The sequence below is a fragment of the Grampus griseus genome, assembly GCF_964374135.1.
Source record: "Grampus griseus genome assembly, chromosome: 3".
NCBI classification, from domain to species: domain Eukaryota; kingdom Metazoa; phylum Chordata; class Mammalia; order Artiodactyla; family Delphinidae; genus Grampus; species Grampus griseus.
This window is the reverse complement of record NC_139019.1, coordinates 156,782,992-156,795,910: the sequence shown is the minus strand read 5'-3', so window position 1 is coordinate 156,795,910 and position 12,919 is coordinate 156,782,992. Positions and strand designations below refer to the sequence as shown.

Here is a 12,919-nt window from a genome sequence, read left to right as displayed (position 1 = left end):
GAGTTCCCTCAAAAAATTAAAAATGTAATTACCATATTCCACTTCTGGGTATATAATCAAAAAGATTGAAAGCAGGGTCTAGAAGAGATAAATGTACACCATGTTCATAGCAGCAACATTCACACTAGCTAAAACATGGAAGCAACCCAAGTGTACATCAATGGATAAGTGAAATGTGGTATATACATACAATGGAGTATTATTATTCAGCCTTCAAAAGGAAGGAAATTCCGCCGTATGCTATAACATGGATGGATCTTGAGGACATTATGCTAAGTGAATAAGCCAGTCACAAAAGGACAAACACTGTATGATTCCACTTATATGAGATACCTAGAGTAGTCAAATTCATAGAGACAGAAAGTAGAATGGTGGGTGCCAGGGGCTGAGGAGAGGGGAGAATGGTGAGTTAGTGTTCAATGGATATAAAATTTCAGTTTTATGAGATGAAAAGAGTTCTGGGGATGAATGGTGGTGATGGTTGCAATCATCATGAATATATAACTACTGAACTGTACTCTTAAAACACTTAAGATGATAAATTTATTACTACAAAAATAAAATTGAAGAAAAAAATTATCAAGCCATGAAACAACTGGAGGAGCCTTAAATTATTACTAAGTGAAAAAAGCCAATCTGAAAAGTCTATATACCGTATGATTCCAACCATATGACATTCTGGAATAGGCAAAACTATGGAGATAGTTAAAAAGAAAAAGAAAAACAAAAATCCTTTCAGTGGTTGCCAGGGGTTAAGAGAGAGGGAGGGATGAATAGGTAGAGCACAGAGGATAGGAGAGTGGGGTGGGGCTGTTAATGGAGCCACGTTGGTGGGGTGGGGGGGTTGGGAGGAATGCAGATGGGAAGAGCTAAGGGAGAAGCCTCTCTGCTAACAGCAGAATCCTACCAGCCCAAGAGAGCACAGAGCCTGCGCCCACCTTGGCTCCCTTCCCACCTCCATTCCTGCCTTGCCAGGTGAGCCAATGAGGGGATGGAGTGGGGTCAGCTGCTGACGTGGCAATGTAAGGTCACAGTGCCCAGGACCTAGGCAGTTGGGCTTAAGGATTGGTTGAGTGGCCATGTTTACTGAGTCTGCAGAAGGTTAATGTGTGTGTGTGTGGTGGGGGCGGGGAGCTGGGCGGGGAGGCAGTTCACTTTTGGAGATGTTTGGTTTTTAGATGAAGTGTTTTGTGTTCAAGTAAGATCTAAGGGGTGGATGTCCAGTGTGCGGACACCGTTGTCTGGAGATGAGGAAAGCAAGGAGGGCTGGATTCACCAGCATGTCTCTGTCACCACGTCCGTGAGACTCGCTGAGAACTAAGAGGGTAGTGTCTGCTGTCCACACGCTCCAGCTTCAGCTCCTCCCCCACCCCAGGAATGGTGCTGTGGTGGGGCAAGTCGGAATCCTTGGTACGTGCCCACAATCAGGTTTTCCCGGCAAACTACCTGGGCTTGTGTCCATGTCTGATGCAGCACTGACACGGTTAGTAGAAACGCACACACCCGCAAGAGCATGGAGCTGCCTCCACATTGAACTGGTTCAGAGGGCTCTAGTCTTGATGAAGTCTTTGCGGGCACACAGCCGGGACAGAGAAGGGCAGTTCTGCCCTCCGCCAAACACCAGGAAGGTGGCAGGGCCCTCACCCCCTCCCCCAAACAAAATAATGAAACAGAGAGCGCCTCATCCAGTTCTGCTTTTTATTGATGTGTGTATGCATATGAAGGGAGTCCTGAAAGACTGAGAGGTGCGGTCCCGCAGGGCCAGGCGTTCAGCGCACCTGGGCCAGGTTGTGTTTTTTGTACAGCACCGCCCGCCTCTTCTCGCGTTCTCTCACGAACGCGCGCAGACTTGCGGTGGGGAAGGTCACGGCCGCAGGCTGGGAGCTGGCGGGGCCCTCCTCGGTCAGCCACGGGCACTGCAGGCAGCTGGACGCACATGGGCGGCCCCTGGAGCGCGCGGGAGGGTGGCGTTAGCCGTGCCCCCGCCCACGACGGGCAGGTCAGGTCATAGGGGGATGGGCCAGGCAGGGTAGGTGGGGGTGCCTACCAGGGGTGCGCGCACAGCGTGCTTCGGAGGAAGGCCACAGCGCCCCCGGACAGCCCCGCGTAGCAGCGGCTCAGCTGGATGAGCCCCTTGCGCAGCCCTTTCTGCAGGTCTCGCATTCCCTCGCTGCTCACCGGGTACTCAGCGCTCAACCTGAATGGGTGGGGGTCAAGTGACTGAGGTCATGCTCAATGGATGGGAGTCACAGGGGCCTGGGGTCACCCTCAGTGTACCCCAGGCCTGCCCTTCCAGCCAGCCCTCCCAGTCCACAGGGCATGTGGAGACTTACATAATGAAGGCCGTGACACCTATGGCCCAGATGTCGGTCTGTGCAAGGGCACCCTGGCCCTCTAGGAGCTCCGGAGCTGGGGACAGCATGGGTGGGGGTCACAGGTGAGGGGCTGGGTGTTTGCAGTGGGGCAGGCAGGGAGACAGGGCTGGGGGAAGGGCTTGCTCCTGGCACCCCCCTCCCCCAGATCAGGCTTGGTGTCTGCGCCCTGCGCACCCATGGTCTCCATGTAATCCTTGAAACTCTCCGAGGGCAGGACCCTCTCCTGGGCGGAGATCTGGGCGTTTCCAAAGTCGATAACCTTGAGCAGGTTGTACTCTGTGACAATCATGTTCTCGGACCTGAGGTCTAGATGCAGGATACCCTGGGCGTGCAGGTACTGGGCAGCACTTAGCATCTGCCACAGATAGTCCTTCACCTCTGATTCCGAGTAGGAGGACCTGGGGGCAGAGGGCCAGTTAGGGGGCATGTGGGGAGGGGCACCCAGGCTTTGTCCACAGCCGAGGGGCCACGGGGAAGCACCAGACTTCCCTGCTGGGCTTAGGAGGGAAGGCCCAGCTCTGCTGAGCCACGCTGGTCAGCTGGCCGGTGCAGGCGGGCCCCGGAGGTGGGCCAGAGGTGGACCACAGTGCTGGCGGCCAGGTCCTGAGCCCCGAATCCAGGCCAGGCCCCGCCCTCTCACCTCTCGGCCAGACAAGGGAGCAGCTCAGGCCCAGAGCACAGCTCCAAGATGAGGACCAGGTGTCGGGGGCTGAGGTAGGCAGCCTGCAGCTGTGCCAGGTGGGGGTGGTGCAAGCCCTTGAGGGCCTCGTATTCCCGCAGCACGGCAGTCCTGTCCTCGGGGTGGCAGGGCACGATCTTGGCAGCCAGCATGCGACCACTGGCCTTCTCCCGGCACTGCCGCACCACGCTGAAGCGGCCCCTAAGGAGGAAGCACGGGCCAGGCTGGTGAGGGGCCAGCCCGCCGGGTGGCCCAGGCCGGACCCCAATCTCAGAGAAGCAAGCCCAGGGGGAAGGTCCAGGCGGGGGTGGCAGATGCACTGAGGCAAATGCAGGTGGAAGTGATCAGAGGGGAGAGAAGATGGGGCTGGGGTGGGAGCATGAAGAGCTAGTGGGGCCTTGACGCTGCCACGCGCTCTCCCTGGAGGGCCCGTACCTTCGGATCTGTGTCTGGAAGGCGAAGGTCTGCTTGCTGGGGAGCGGCTGGGCTGGCCCTGAGGCACCGCTCTCCTCTTCAGAGGCTGTGGGAAGGGGAAGCCGATGACTGGTGGAGGGCACCCCTGCAGCCCCATCTCCCCCAGCCTTTTCTCCCATCACCCCTTCCCTCTTTGAACCCCCGAACACTCTGACCTCTCATTCCTCAGGCCATTTGTGGGTGGGGGGCCTAGCAGGCAGAACCAACGATCCCAAGTGAGCGTGTGACTCACTGAAGTGGCAGGGCGCATTCCGTAGAGTCCTGCAGAGTGGCTCACCCAGGTGGCTGGGCCCTCCCAGGAGGACCTGCTCCGAGGGGCTGCTGTAGGGGCCCATGCCCGCCTTGCTGACACAGGCCGTCCGGAAGGTGTACACCCCGCCCCGAGAAAGCTTGCCAGTGAGGTAGCAGCAGTCAAAGATGTCTGAGGCCAGCGTGCTCCAGCTGCCGCCTGGGCCACACAGGAGTGGGTGAGAGGCAGCCCAAGGCCTCCCCACTCCATGTCAGGGTGGAGAGGCCCACGCAGGCCACCCAGGGGTGCAGAGCAGCCAGGTGCTTCCCCACGGTGCCCCCACAGCGACCCCGGGGCCCCCCAGGATGTGAGGATTCAGGAGTGGCCCCATACCTTCCAGGCTGCACTGCACAATATAGGTCACAGGGCCATATGACTCCACAGGCTTCCAGACCAGCAGCACCCCGTCCGCATACACCTCCCCGATGTCCGGGCGTGGGGAGGAAGAGGGGCGCTCTGCAGGGCCCACAGACAGCAATCTGAGGCGGGCTCCCAGGGGTTCTCTAATGAAGCTCTGAGCCCCAGCCAGCCCTGCCTCATCCTCCTGCACCCTGCTGCCAGGCCCCTGAGCCCACCCTCACTTGGTCCAGTTCATTCAGAGGTCCCTTCCAATGCTGACTAGTAGGAGGGGCTCAGCGCCTCTCCTCCGAGGGGCCTCAGGAAGTGTCTGCCCTACCCAACCCCGCCAGGCTCCCCTTCCACAGGTGCCTGCCCAGGAACCCCATGGAATGGCCCTTGCTCACAGCCCGCCACCAATCCCAGCCTCTAGTCAGAGGGGCCTCTATTTTGCTGGGCTGTGGTGCAGGGCTTGTGGGGGTTAGCCCCCTCTGGGGACCAGGTCAGAGGTCTGAGAGCTAGGCCTGCAGCCTCTGTCTTGGCTCCCCCAGAAACACACCCCAGCGCTGTGTTTTGAGAACCTGGTTTGACTATAATAGAGATACAAAATGGGAAGCCGCCTCTTCCTGCATTTGCTGGAGACACAGGGAGGGAGGTACCGTGGGAAATGCAAGGAGAGGAGCACCCAAAGAGGTGTCAGGGAGAGGGCCCGGCCAGCTGTGTCACCCTGCATCCCCTCCCGGCTGCCTCCTGTGTCCCCTCCCGGGAGTCCCGGTCTGCAGAGCCGGCTACTGCCTTCTGTGACCCCTCCAGGCCCTGGTAGTGCCGGGATGTGGATGCCTGGGTGGGGAGCGTCACATTCCTTGGGCCCTGCTCGGCCCACGCACCTGCCTTCCGGAGAATGGCTGTGGTGGCCGCCGTCCCCAGAGCATTGCGCACGCTGCACGTGTACACGCCCAGGTCCTCGGCAGTCACCACCAGGATGGTCAGCAGCTGGAAGTTCTTGAGCGTGGAGGAGATGAGGAGGCGGCTGCTGCTCTCGAGAAGAGCCCCGTCTGCAGCAGGATAGAGTGGACCTCGAGAGAAGCTCCCCACAGGTGCCCTGCCTCATGGTCACACCCGGGGCCCACACCCTCTCTGAGCCTCAGTTTCCCTCTGTACAATGAGAGTGATGCCCTAAAGGAGCACCCCCTGCCTCCCCGCCCCTCAGCCTCAGGAGAGCTCTTTACCTTTACTCCAGGTGGCCTGTACAACTGGCTGGGCCGACACCTGGCAGGCCAGAGTCACAGATTGGCCCAGGACCACCATCTCATCCGAGAGCTCCCTTAGGAACGATGGTGCTGGGGAAGGGAGGGGAGGTGAGCTTTCAGAGGTGACCCTAAGCCTGAGAGCAAGGCCTGGACTCCGCCGTGGGGATATACAGATGAGCCCCACCCCCAAGCGGCTCATCTCCAACACTAGCGCCTACTCCAGGAAGGCTTCCAGGACTGCAGGGCCGTGATTGCTGGGGCGCCAGAGTCCTTCTGTGTACTCAAGATCCCATGCGTGTGAGCTCCCCCCCGCCATGCAGTCTTGGCAGGATTCCCTTTCCCCACAGTAAGGTCCCTTGGGCTGCAGTGGGGGCCCAGCCCCTGGGCAGTGTACCCACCTCGGTCCCTGCTCTTCAGGCCTGATAGGCGGAAGGAAGCTAGGCCTGCCTTCTTCCTGGGGGGGCCCTCCTTCTCCAGACCTGCAGTACGGAAGTGGCCATGAGAGGTCACACGTTAGGGGCCTGGCTCCTCTGGGAGCATGGGAGGAAGGCTCTGGGGCCCCTTGTGGCCAACTGTGGGATTCCCATGTGGCAGAAAAGCCCAGATCCCAGGGGGTCTTATTGAAAACGAGCTACATCTGCTGCAGAGGGCACCACCCTCCCTACCCCATCAGCATCAGCCCATCCTAGGCAGGGCCACCACGGGCAGGTAAGGGCAGCAGCTCAAGGGGCCACAGGTGCCTGGGGAGGCGTGGCTGAGGGCCCAGGGGTCAAGGATCAGGGAGGGCTGGTCTGGTTCCTACTTCCGCAGGGGTGTAACTGCAGTTGAATTACAGCTGGGCCTCACATGCACATGGGGAGGGATCGAAGCTGCAAAGGTGACCTCGAAAACAAGCCACTGTGTCCCGGGAGGTATGGGCAGCACCGGGACAGGGGAGGGCTTCCTGCATCACTCAGGTGAGCTCCTGAGCTGTCCTATTGGACAAGGAGACCCAAGGTGCAGAGCGGGGAACATGGATGTGCCCAGTCCTGGGGCAGGGTGGGGGTAGTAACCTTCAGGCCTGCCCCTCAGGAGGCGGGAGATGTGGGCCACCGAGGCCCTCACTCTCTGGCGTAGCCCCAGCTCTGTGGACTCCTCCAGCAGTGATTGCCTCCCGGGGAAGTGGAAGAGCCTGCTGGAAGGGGGTGACCACTTGCGCTTCCTGCCACCAGCAGCCTCCCCGAGCAGGGCCTCCATGTCCTCTGGCTCCTCTGTGATCTCCAGGCTTGCTGGCGGGCCCAGAATGCCCGGCCATGCGGCCTGTGGGAGCTCAGCCAGCTCCTCCCCAGCCTCAGACTCAGGGGAGGGTGGCAGCTCTGGCTCCACAGGCTTGGGGACCTTCTTGAAGATCATGAACTCAAATGGGAGGTATTTGATGTCGTACAGGTCAGACAAATTGAGGTAGGCAGGATCCACCTCCGAGATGTCCAGAGACACAGTGTCAGCCGCTTCCAGGTCCCTGGACAGGTCCTGGATCTGTACGAGCGACACCTGAGAGCCCCCACTTAAGTCTTCCCGTGAGCTCACCTCCTGGGAGGCCCTCGGGAGGGCCCTGCCACCCTCAGGTAGAGGCACTGTGCTGGCCTGGGGTGGTGGGCTCTCGGCCCCTGCCTCCTCCTCTTCCGAGGACTGACAGGCAGCCCAGGACATTCTGGCCCACAGGGGCCCCTGACCCAGCATGCCACCGGCATCCCCACCAAAGGCAAAGGTGCCGTAGCCCACCACCCCCGCGTAGCCCCCTTGGAATCCCAGGGAGAACTTCCGTGTGGTCGCCAGCTTCCGAGGCCGCTGTGGACTGGGCGAAGACTGGGCCAGGCCCTCTGTCTCCTGGGACAGGCTTTCAATGTCCAGGGAGGGGCCGGGCTCCATGCCCATATGGGAGGCTGGCTCTGGGGGTTTGGGTGGATCAGGCCTCCCGGCAAGAGGGGTGTCCTTCAGCCCTCTCTCAGAGTCTGACTGGGGGCTTGCTTGGGCTGGGGAGGGGGAGGCCTGTGGCTTTCCTGAGAAGAAAGGGCTCGGGGATGTCAAGAGCGGCTCTGTGCAGTGCCCTGGAGGAAAGGAGCCGGGAGGTTGTGGTGCCAAAGCAGCAGGGCTGCCACAGTCCTGGGGGGCAGGACTCCTCTGGGGTTGAAAGAAAGGGGCAGCCTGCCCTCCACAGCTGTCCTGCAATGACCCCTCTTGCTGAGCGGAGCACCCATCACCACCGGTGGACGGAAGTAGCCTCAGCCCCTGCAGGGGCCCCTCTGGATGCTCCTTCTCCCTGGCACGTGCATCCCCTCCCGGCATGCTCTCTCCGTGGGCCCCCTGAAGGCTCGAGGGGCCCAGAGCGGAACACTGCCCCTTGCTGCAGGCCTTGGCAGAGGGGCTGGCTGTGTTCCGCCCGTCAAGGTCCAGGGAGCGGCTGAAGCCAGAGGCCTCCTGGGTGCTTGCACTGGGCATCCGCAGGGAGGTCTCAAAGGAGGGTGCTTCAGCCATCAGGGTGGCCTGCTCCTCCCTGGCAGCCTCCTCCTCCAGCGCACGGTGCTCCAACAGTGGCTCTCGAAGGCCGGGCAGGACGCCCGAGAAGTAGCCACCCTTGAGAAGGTGCCGCCGCCGGGCGGGGTGCCGTCTGCTGCCTGCGGACAGGCCCCCTAGCTCTGGGCCCTCCCCCACCTGCTGGTAGAACAGGCTTCGGATGACACTCTGCCGGGGCACACAGCCCAGGGCAGCTGGTGGATGTGCACCCTGGGGCGACGCTGTGGCGGGTGGGCAGGCCTCGGCCTCCTCAGGCAGGCTGGCGGAAGGCCGCAGGAAGCCCCGGGGGTGCAGCAGTGGGGAGTGGGTCACCGGGGAGGGGGGCAGCGACTTGGCCCGGGCGAACGGTGCCAGCTCGTTGTCGGAGGAGGAAGAGCTGCTGGAGGAGGCACTGACATCACCACGCAGGTGCCGGGCCACCCCGAGGGATGGGCTGTCGGGCGGGCCCTGGAGCAGCTCCGGGATGGAACGCATCACCAGGATGGACTTGTAGCTCATCAGGGAGCGCTGGGGTTGTGGAGGACAGGGGGTCGTCAGCTGGCTGCCCGCTGCCTTCCCAGCTCTCGGTGGGCCCAGAGGGGTGCTCAGGAAATGGTGGGCATTAAAAGACGTGGGCCCAGGGCTCTGCCAGTGTGTCCCCATCTTGGCAGGGGTGTTGCATGTTGCCCCACCTCACCCCGGTGTCTCAGGTAGCAAAGACCTGAAATGAAGGATGCCCAGCCCCACTTCCCTGCTCTCCCAGACCCAGAAGGGGCACACACAGCCAGCCAGCTCTCTGGGCCTCATTCCCCTCTCTGGCCTCCCACCCCCTCCACACCCCACCCCCTCACCCCCTCCACAGGGCAGCACAGCTCACCTGCCAGCGGCTGCGGGCCAGGAGGAACTTCAGCTGCTTGGTGTTGATGAAGTGGGCCTCCTCCGCAGGCACAGACTTCTGGGGGAGCCCAGGCGAGAGAGGCATGTTGCGGGGAGACCCTGGTGCACCCTGTGGCCCAGGCAGGCCCCCATTCCTCTTGGCCTCAGTTTCCCTCCCCGTGAGCCAGGCCAGCCCGCGTTTAGCCTACTCACCAGGAACCAAGGGTGGGCAAGGCACTTGGCGGCGCTGGGCCGGGCCCTGGAGAGAGGAAGGGCGGGATCGGTCCAAGTGGTCACTGGGGCAAGCATGAGGACCTCAGGCAGAGGGAAGGGCGTGTGTACTCACTCCACGGCCTTCTGCAGAGCAGCCTTGATGAAGTCCTGGGCATCCTCACTGAGGTGGGAGGCCATGGGGCTACTCCAGGACACCCGCCCTTCCAGGACATTCAGAAGGGTTGCTCGGTCACTCTCGCCAGCAAATGGGGACGAGCAGGTCAGACTGAAAGCAGAGACATGACTAGCCTTCAGTCGTGGCCTCAATTTCTGGGTCCATGGGAGGCAGGGTGCCAGGACAGGGAGTGCTGGGTCTCGTGGGGATGGTGGTGGCCGGGGGCTCCCAGCCCTGACTAGAGATGCCTCTGAACACCACTGTCATCCAGCCCTGAGAATTCCAGCATATGTCTCAGCTTTGCCCAGAGATCCAGGCTCAGCTTGGAGCTGGGATCCAGGCTAAGCCTGGAGTGGGTATCTGGTCCCAGGCTGGGGTGAGGATCCAGGCTTGGTCTGGGATAGGGATCAAGGGTCAGCCTGGGGTAGGGATCCAGGCTCAGCCTGGGGCAGAGATCAAGGGTCAGTCTGGAGGGGGCACCTGGCCTTAGCCGGGGGTGGAGGGATCAGGGCTCCACCTGTAGAGGAAATCCAGGCTCAGTCTACACCACCAGCGTCCTCAGGGCAGCAATAACTGTTATAAGGGGGCTCTGGACAAATTACCTATACCCTTTAGGGAAATAGCTCAGTGCTCTGCCCCGTGACCCAGCAGAGCTCCTCTGTGACAGGGTGTGTGTGAAAAGCACTTGGCAGAAACCCCTTATCGGAGTTGGCTGACTGCATGTTCCCAAGATAGTTGCCCCTTAGGTCTCGGGTCTCTGATCTGAGGAGCAGCCAGCAGTTCAACAGCTTCCCGTGGGCCTGCTGAGGAGGGGTCTGGGCCGGCTTTGGAGGAGACAGCCGACAGGAGCCGGGGTCTGCTCACCTGAGGTAGGAGATGACCCCCATGGCCCTGCAGGAAAAAAACCACCGCCGTGAGTCACCCCAGACCTGGCCTGGTGAGGGGGAGGAGGAGGCAGAGAGTGGGTGCCCCCCACTCACCAGATGTCGGAGGCCTCGCTCACAGGGGTCTGCTCGATGATCTCGGGGGCCACGAACTCAGGGGAGCCGTATTTGCTGTACTGCGGCTCTGCCGGGGTGATTTTTTGGGCAAAGCCAAAATCGCAGATTTTAATGTCTTCCCGAGCAGGGTGCACCATCAGGATGTTGGGGGGCTGTCGGGCAGAGCCGGCAGTGGGTGAGGCCGTACCCTAAGGAAGCGACTCCCAGGGCTGCCGGGCCTGGGGAGGACACTCAAGGGTCTTTGAGGGGCTGCCCCACAAGGATGGTGAGGCCAGCATGGGGTAGTGGGCAGCCCCGGGGACAGGTTTCAGTGCCATTTGGGGACAGCTTCTGCTGCATCGGACCTGCACCCCACCTGAAGGGGCCGTCATAGCATACTGAGCTCCCTGTCCCCAGAGGCGAGGAAATCCTGACAGGAAATTTGGATGTGTTGGGCCTGCACCCTCTCAGCTTATAGGCTCCAGGCTCCCACCTGCCCCTCACGGGGGCTCTGGGGGCGCCAGGGAGCCACATACCTTTATGTCCAGGTGGAGGATGCCTTGGCCGTGCAGGTAGTGCAGCCCCTCCACCAGCTGCTGGATGTAGACCTTGACCTGCAGCAAAGGCTGGTGCTCAGGTGAGCCAGCCTCGAGAACCCCCTCTACTTACCTCCCTGCCTGCTCCCACCCACACTGCCTCCAATTCCCTCCAGACCTGAGCCTGGGACGGTGGTCCCGCAGGGCAGGTCACATGCAAAGCCTCACGGACCCCTGGAGCTGGGGGATTCCTCTGAGCCCCAAGGCGGGGCAGGTTTGGGTGTGTGAAGCAGCCTGTGCAAAGCAAGAGGCGACTGGGAGAGCAGGCGAGGCCCGGCCAGCTAGTTCAGTGCAGTCTGGGGTGGGGAAGAAGCGAGCCCCGGGCACGGGAGGGCTCTGAAAGCCCGACAGGAGCTGCAACACCCTGTGAGGCCCTGGAATACCCTAGAAGGTCTCTGAGGTGGGCAGTACTATGCTGGGGAGCTAGTCTGAGGGACAGGTGGTCTGGGCAGGGGAAGCAGGAGGCCTGGCCAGGCATGCAGGCTGCCCTGAAGCTGGGTGGGCAGCCCAGGCAGCACAGTCACCTCGGCCTCTGTCACCACGCTCTTCTTGAACAGGCGGTCCAGCAGTTCCTCCGACGAGCACCTGGGACTGTCAAGGAAAGCTCTAGGGTCTGGAACGCTCATGGCCTCACACCACCTGGGGGGAGTCTTATCTCGGGGTGGGGGGCGGGGGGAGCTATTCTAGGGAGGCTAGTGCTTGCAGATGAGGAGGATGTGAGGGACAAGATGCCCCAAGTAGAGGGGCTGAGGCCAGTGGGCAGCAGCAGAGTGGGAGTGGAGGTATCCTCTCCCCTCTGCACAGAGCCCACGTGTGCCCCCTCCCCCCGCAGGGGATGCTGACTGGGGAGGTGGGGGTGTGGTGAGCACACACGGCATTCAGAGACCCTCAGCTGGGCCGCGAGTGTGGCAAGTGGATCCGGTGGGGTGTGTGCCCCTCCTCGGAGCATGGGTAGGCATCCGAAGCAGCGTCAGCGCTTGGGGCCTGCAGGAGCCAGGTAAGAAGTCCAAACTTCCTGCTGGAAAGGCAACGTGGACAGCGGGAGGAGCCCACAGGCGCACGTCTCGGACCTTCTGGACGCAGCCCTGCCCAAATTCCTGGCCCAAAGGCCTAGGAGCTATGAGGTCTGTGCAATGTGTTCGGGGTCGGGGAGGGGGTTAGTCACAAAGCATCGAGACGCCAGCGTTACCGGCTGCCCCCATGAGGCAGGCAGGGCTGGGATCACCAAAACCACAGGCCCCACGCAGCCCTCCGGACCCCTGTGTGTCTGGGGCACATCCCCCTCCCCCCACCACCTTGCACCCTTGGGGTGAGACAGGATACAGCTCCAGGATGAGGATCAGGGTCTTTTGGGTCTCAAACTGGTCCAGCAGTGCAGTGACCAGCGGGTGGCTCAGCCCTGCTAGGATGTCCCGCTCCCGATAAGCCTGGACACGTGTCCTGCTCCGCAGGGGAATGAACTTGGCGGCGCAGGACATCTGGTTGCCCTTGTGCTGCACCCTCTTCACGAAGCTGAACACACCCCTGGGAGGAGGGTACAGCGCGTTGGGGGTGGGGTTCCTGGGGGACGGGGTTTGGAAGGGGGCAAAGTTCCTGAGAAGGGAGGTTCCGGGAGAGCAGGGGCTGGGGCAGTGGGTACTGGAGGGGGCGGAATTCCCGGCAGGTGTGGGGCAGCAGGTACTCTGCGGGCAGGGGCTCCGGAAAGAGGTAGGGTTCGCAGGAGGCAGGGGCTCCAGAAGGTGAGGGCTGGAGGAGGCTGGTACTCGGTGGAGGCGGGGTTCCGGGGGGCAGGGTGGGCTTCTGCTAGTGCTGAAGTGGGGATTGTAGGGGTGCAGTGGGGGGGAGGGCTGGGAGCTCCTGGATGGAAACTCTGGGGTAGGAACTCCGGGAGGCTGCGGATGAGGGTCTTAGGGGGTGGGGGTCCAGCGGGTGAGGCTCTTGGGGCTGGGATGGGGGGCGGGCAATACCTTCCAATTTCCTCCTTGACCTCGTAGAAGGAGTGTAGTTTCCTCCTAGAGCTTTGCTCACTGTCGCCTGTAGCCAGGGAGGGGGAAGCTGTAGGTGTGAGCAAAGATGACCACCCCGTCTCTCTGTCCCCCGAATTTATAGTGCCCGAGCCTGTGGGAGCTCACAGGACCCCCATA

The 12,919-nt window shown here is 61.6% G+C and overlaps 1 protein-coding gene across 1 annotated transcript in view; it reads right to left on the bottom strand.

Moving 5' to 3' along the window:
- Positions 1 to 1,694: 1,694 nt before the first annotated feature.
- Positions 1,695 to 12,919, bottom strand: part of LOC309819930 (obscurin-like) — a gene marked incomplete at its 5' end in the record, with an annotated part of 123,301 nt that continues 112,076 nt past the window's right edge. Inside the window, 21 exons of the mRNA XM_082650365.1 lie at positions 1,695 to 1,947; positions 2,048 to 2,197; positions 2,334 to 2,409; positions 2,550 to 2,773; positions 3,016 to 3,255; positions 3,490 to 3,574; positions 3,761 to 3,976; positions 4,151 to 4,273; positions 5,041 to 5,208; positions 5,383 to 5,493; positions 5,802 to 5,882; positions 6,456 to 8,463; positions 8,813 to 8,890; positions 9,025 to 9,070; positions 9,158 to 9,310; positions 10,064 to 10,090; positions 10,180 to 10,352; positions 10,716 to 10,793; positions 11,300 to 11,360; positions 12,099 to 12,299; positions 12,743 to 12,809. Of these exons, the coding sequence (XP_082506491.1) occupies positions 1,770 to 1,947; positions 2,048 to 2,197; positions 2,334 to 2,409; positions 2,550 to 2,773; positions 3,016 to 3,255; positions 3,490 to 3,574; positions 3,761 to 3,976; positions 4,151 to 4,273; positions 5,041 to 5,208; positions 5,383 to 5,493; positions 5,802 to 5,882; positions 6,456 to 8,463; positions 8,813 to 8,890; positions 9,025 to 9,070; positions 9,158 to 9,310; positions 10,064 to 10,090; positions 10,180 to 10,352; positions 10,716 to 10,793; positions 11,300 to 11,360; positions 12,099 to 12,299; positions 12,743 to 12,809 (4,544 nt within the window). The 3' untranslated portion in view covers positions 1,695 to 1,769. The remainder of the gene's footprint in view (positions 1,948 to 2,047; positions 2,198 to 2,333; positions 2,410 to 2,549; positions 2,774 to 3,015; positions 3,256 to 3,489; positions 3,575 to 3,760; positions 3,977 to 4,150; positions 4,274 to 5,040; positions 5,209 to 5,382; positions 5,494 to 5,801; positions 5,883 to 6,455; positions 8,464 to 8,812; positions 8,891 to 9,024; positions 9,071 to 9,157; positions 9,311 to 10,063; positions 10,091 to 10,179; positions 10,353 to 10,715; positions 10,794 to 11,299; positions 11,361 to 12,098; positions 12,300 to 12,742; positions 12,810 to 12,919) is intronic.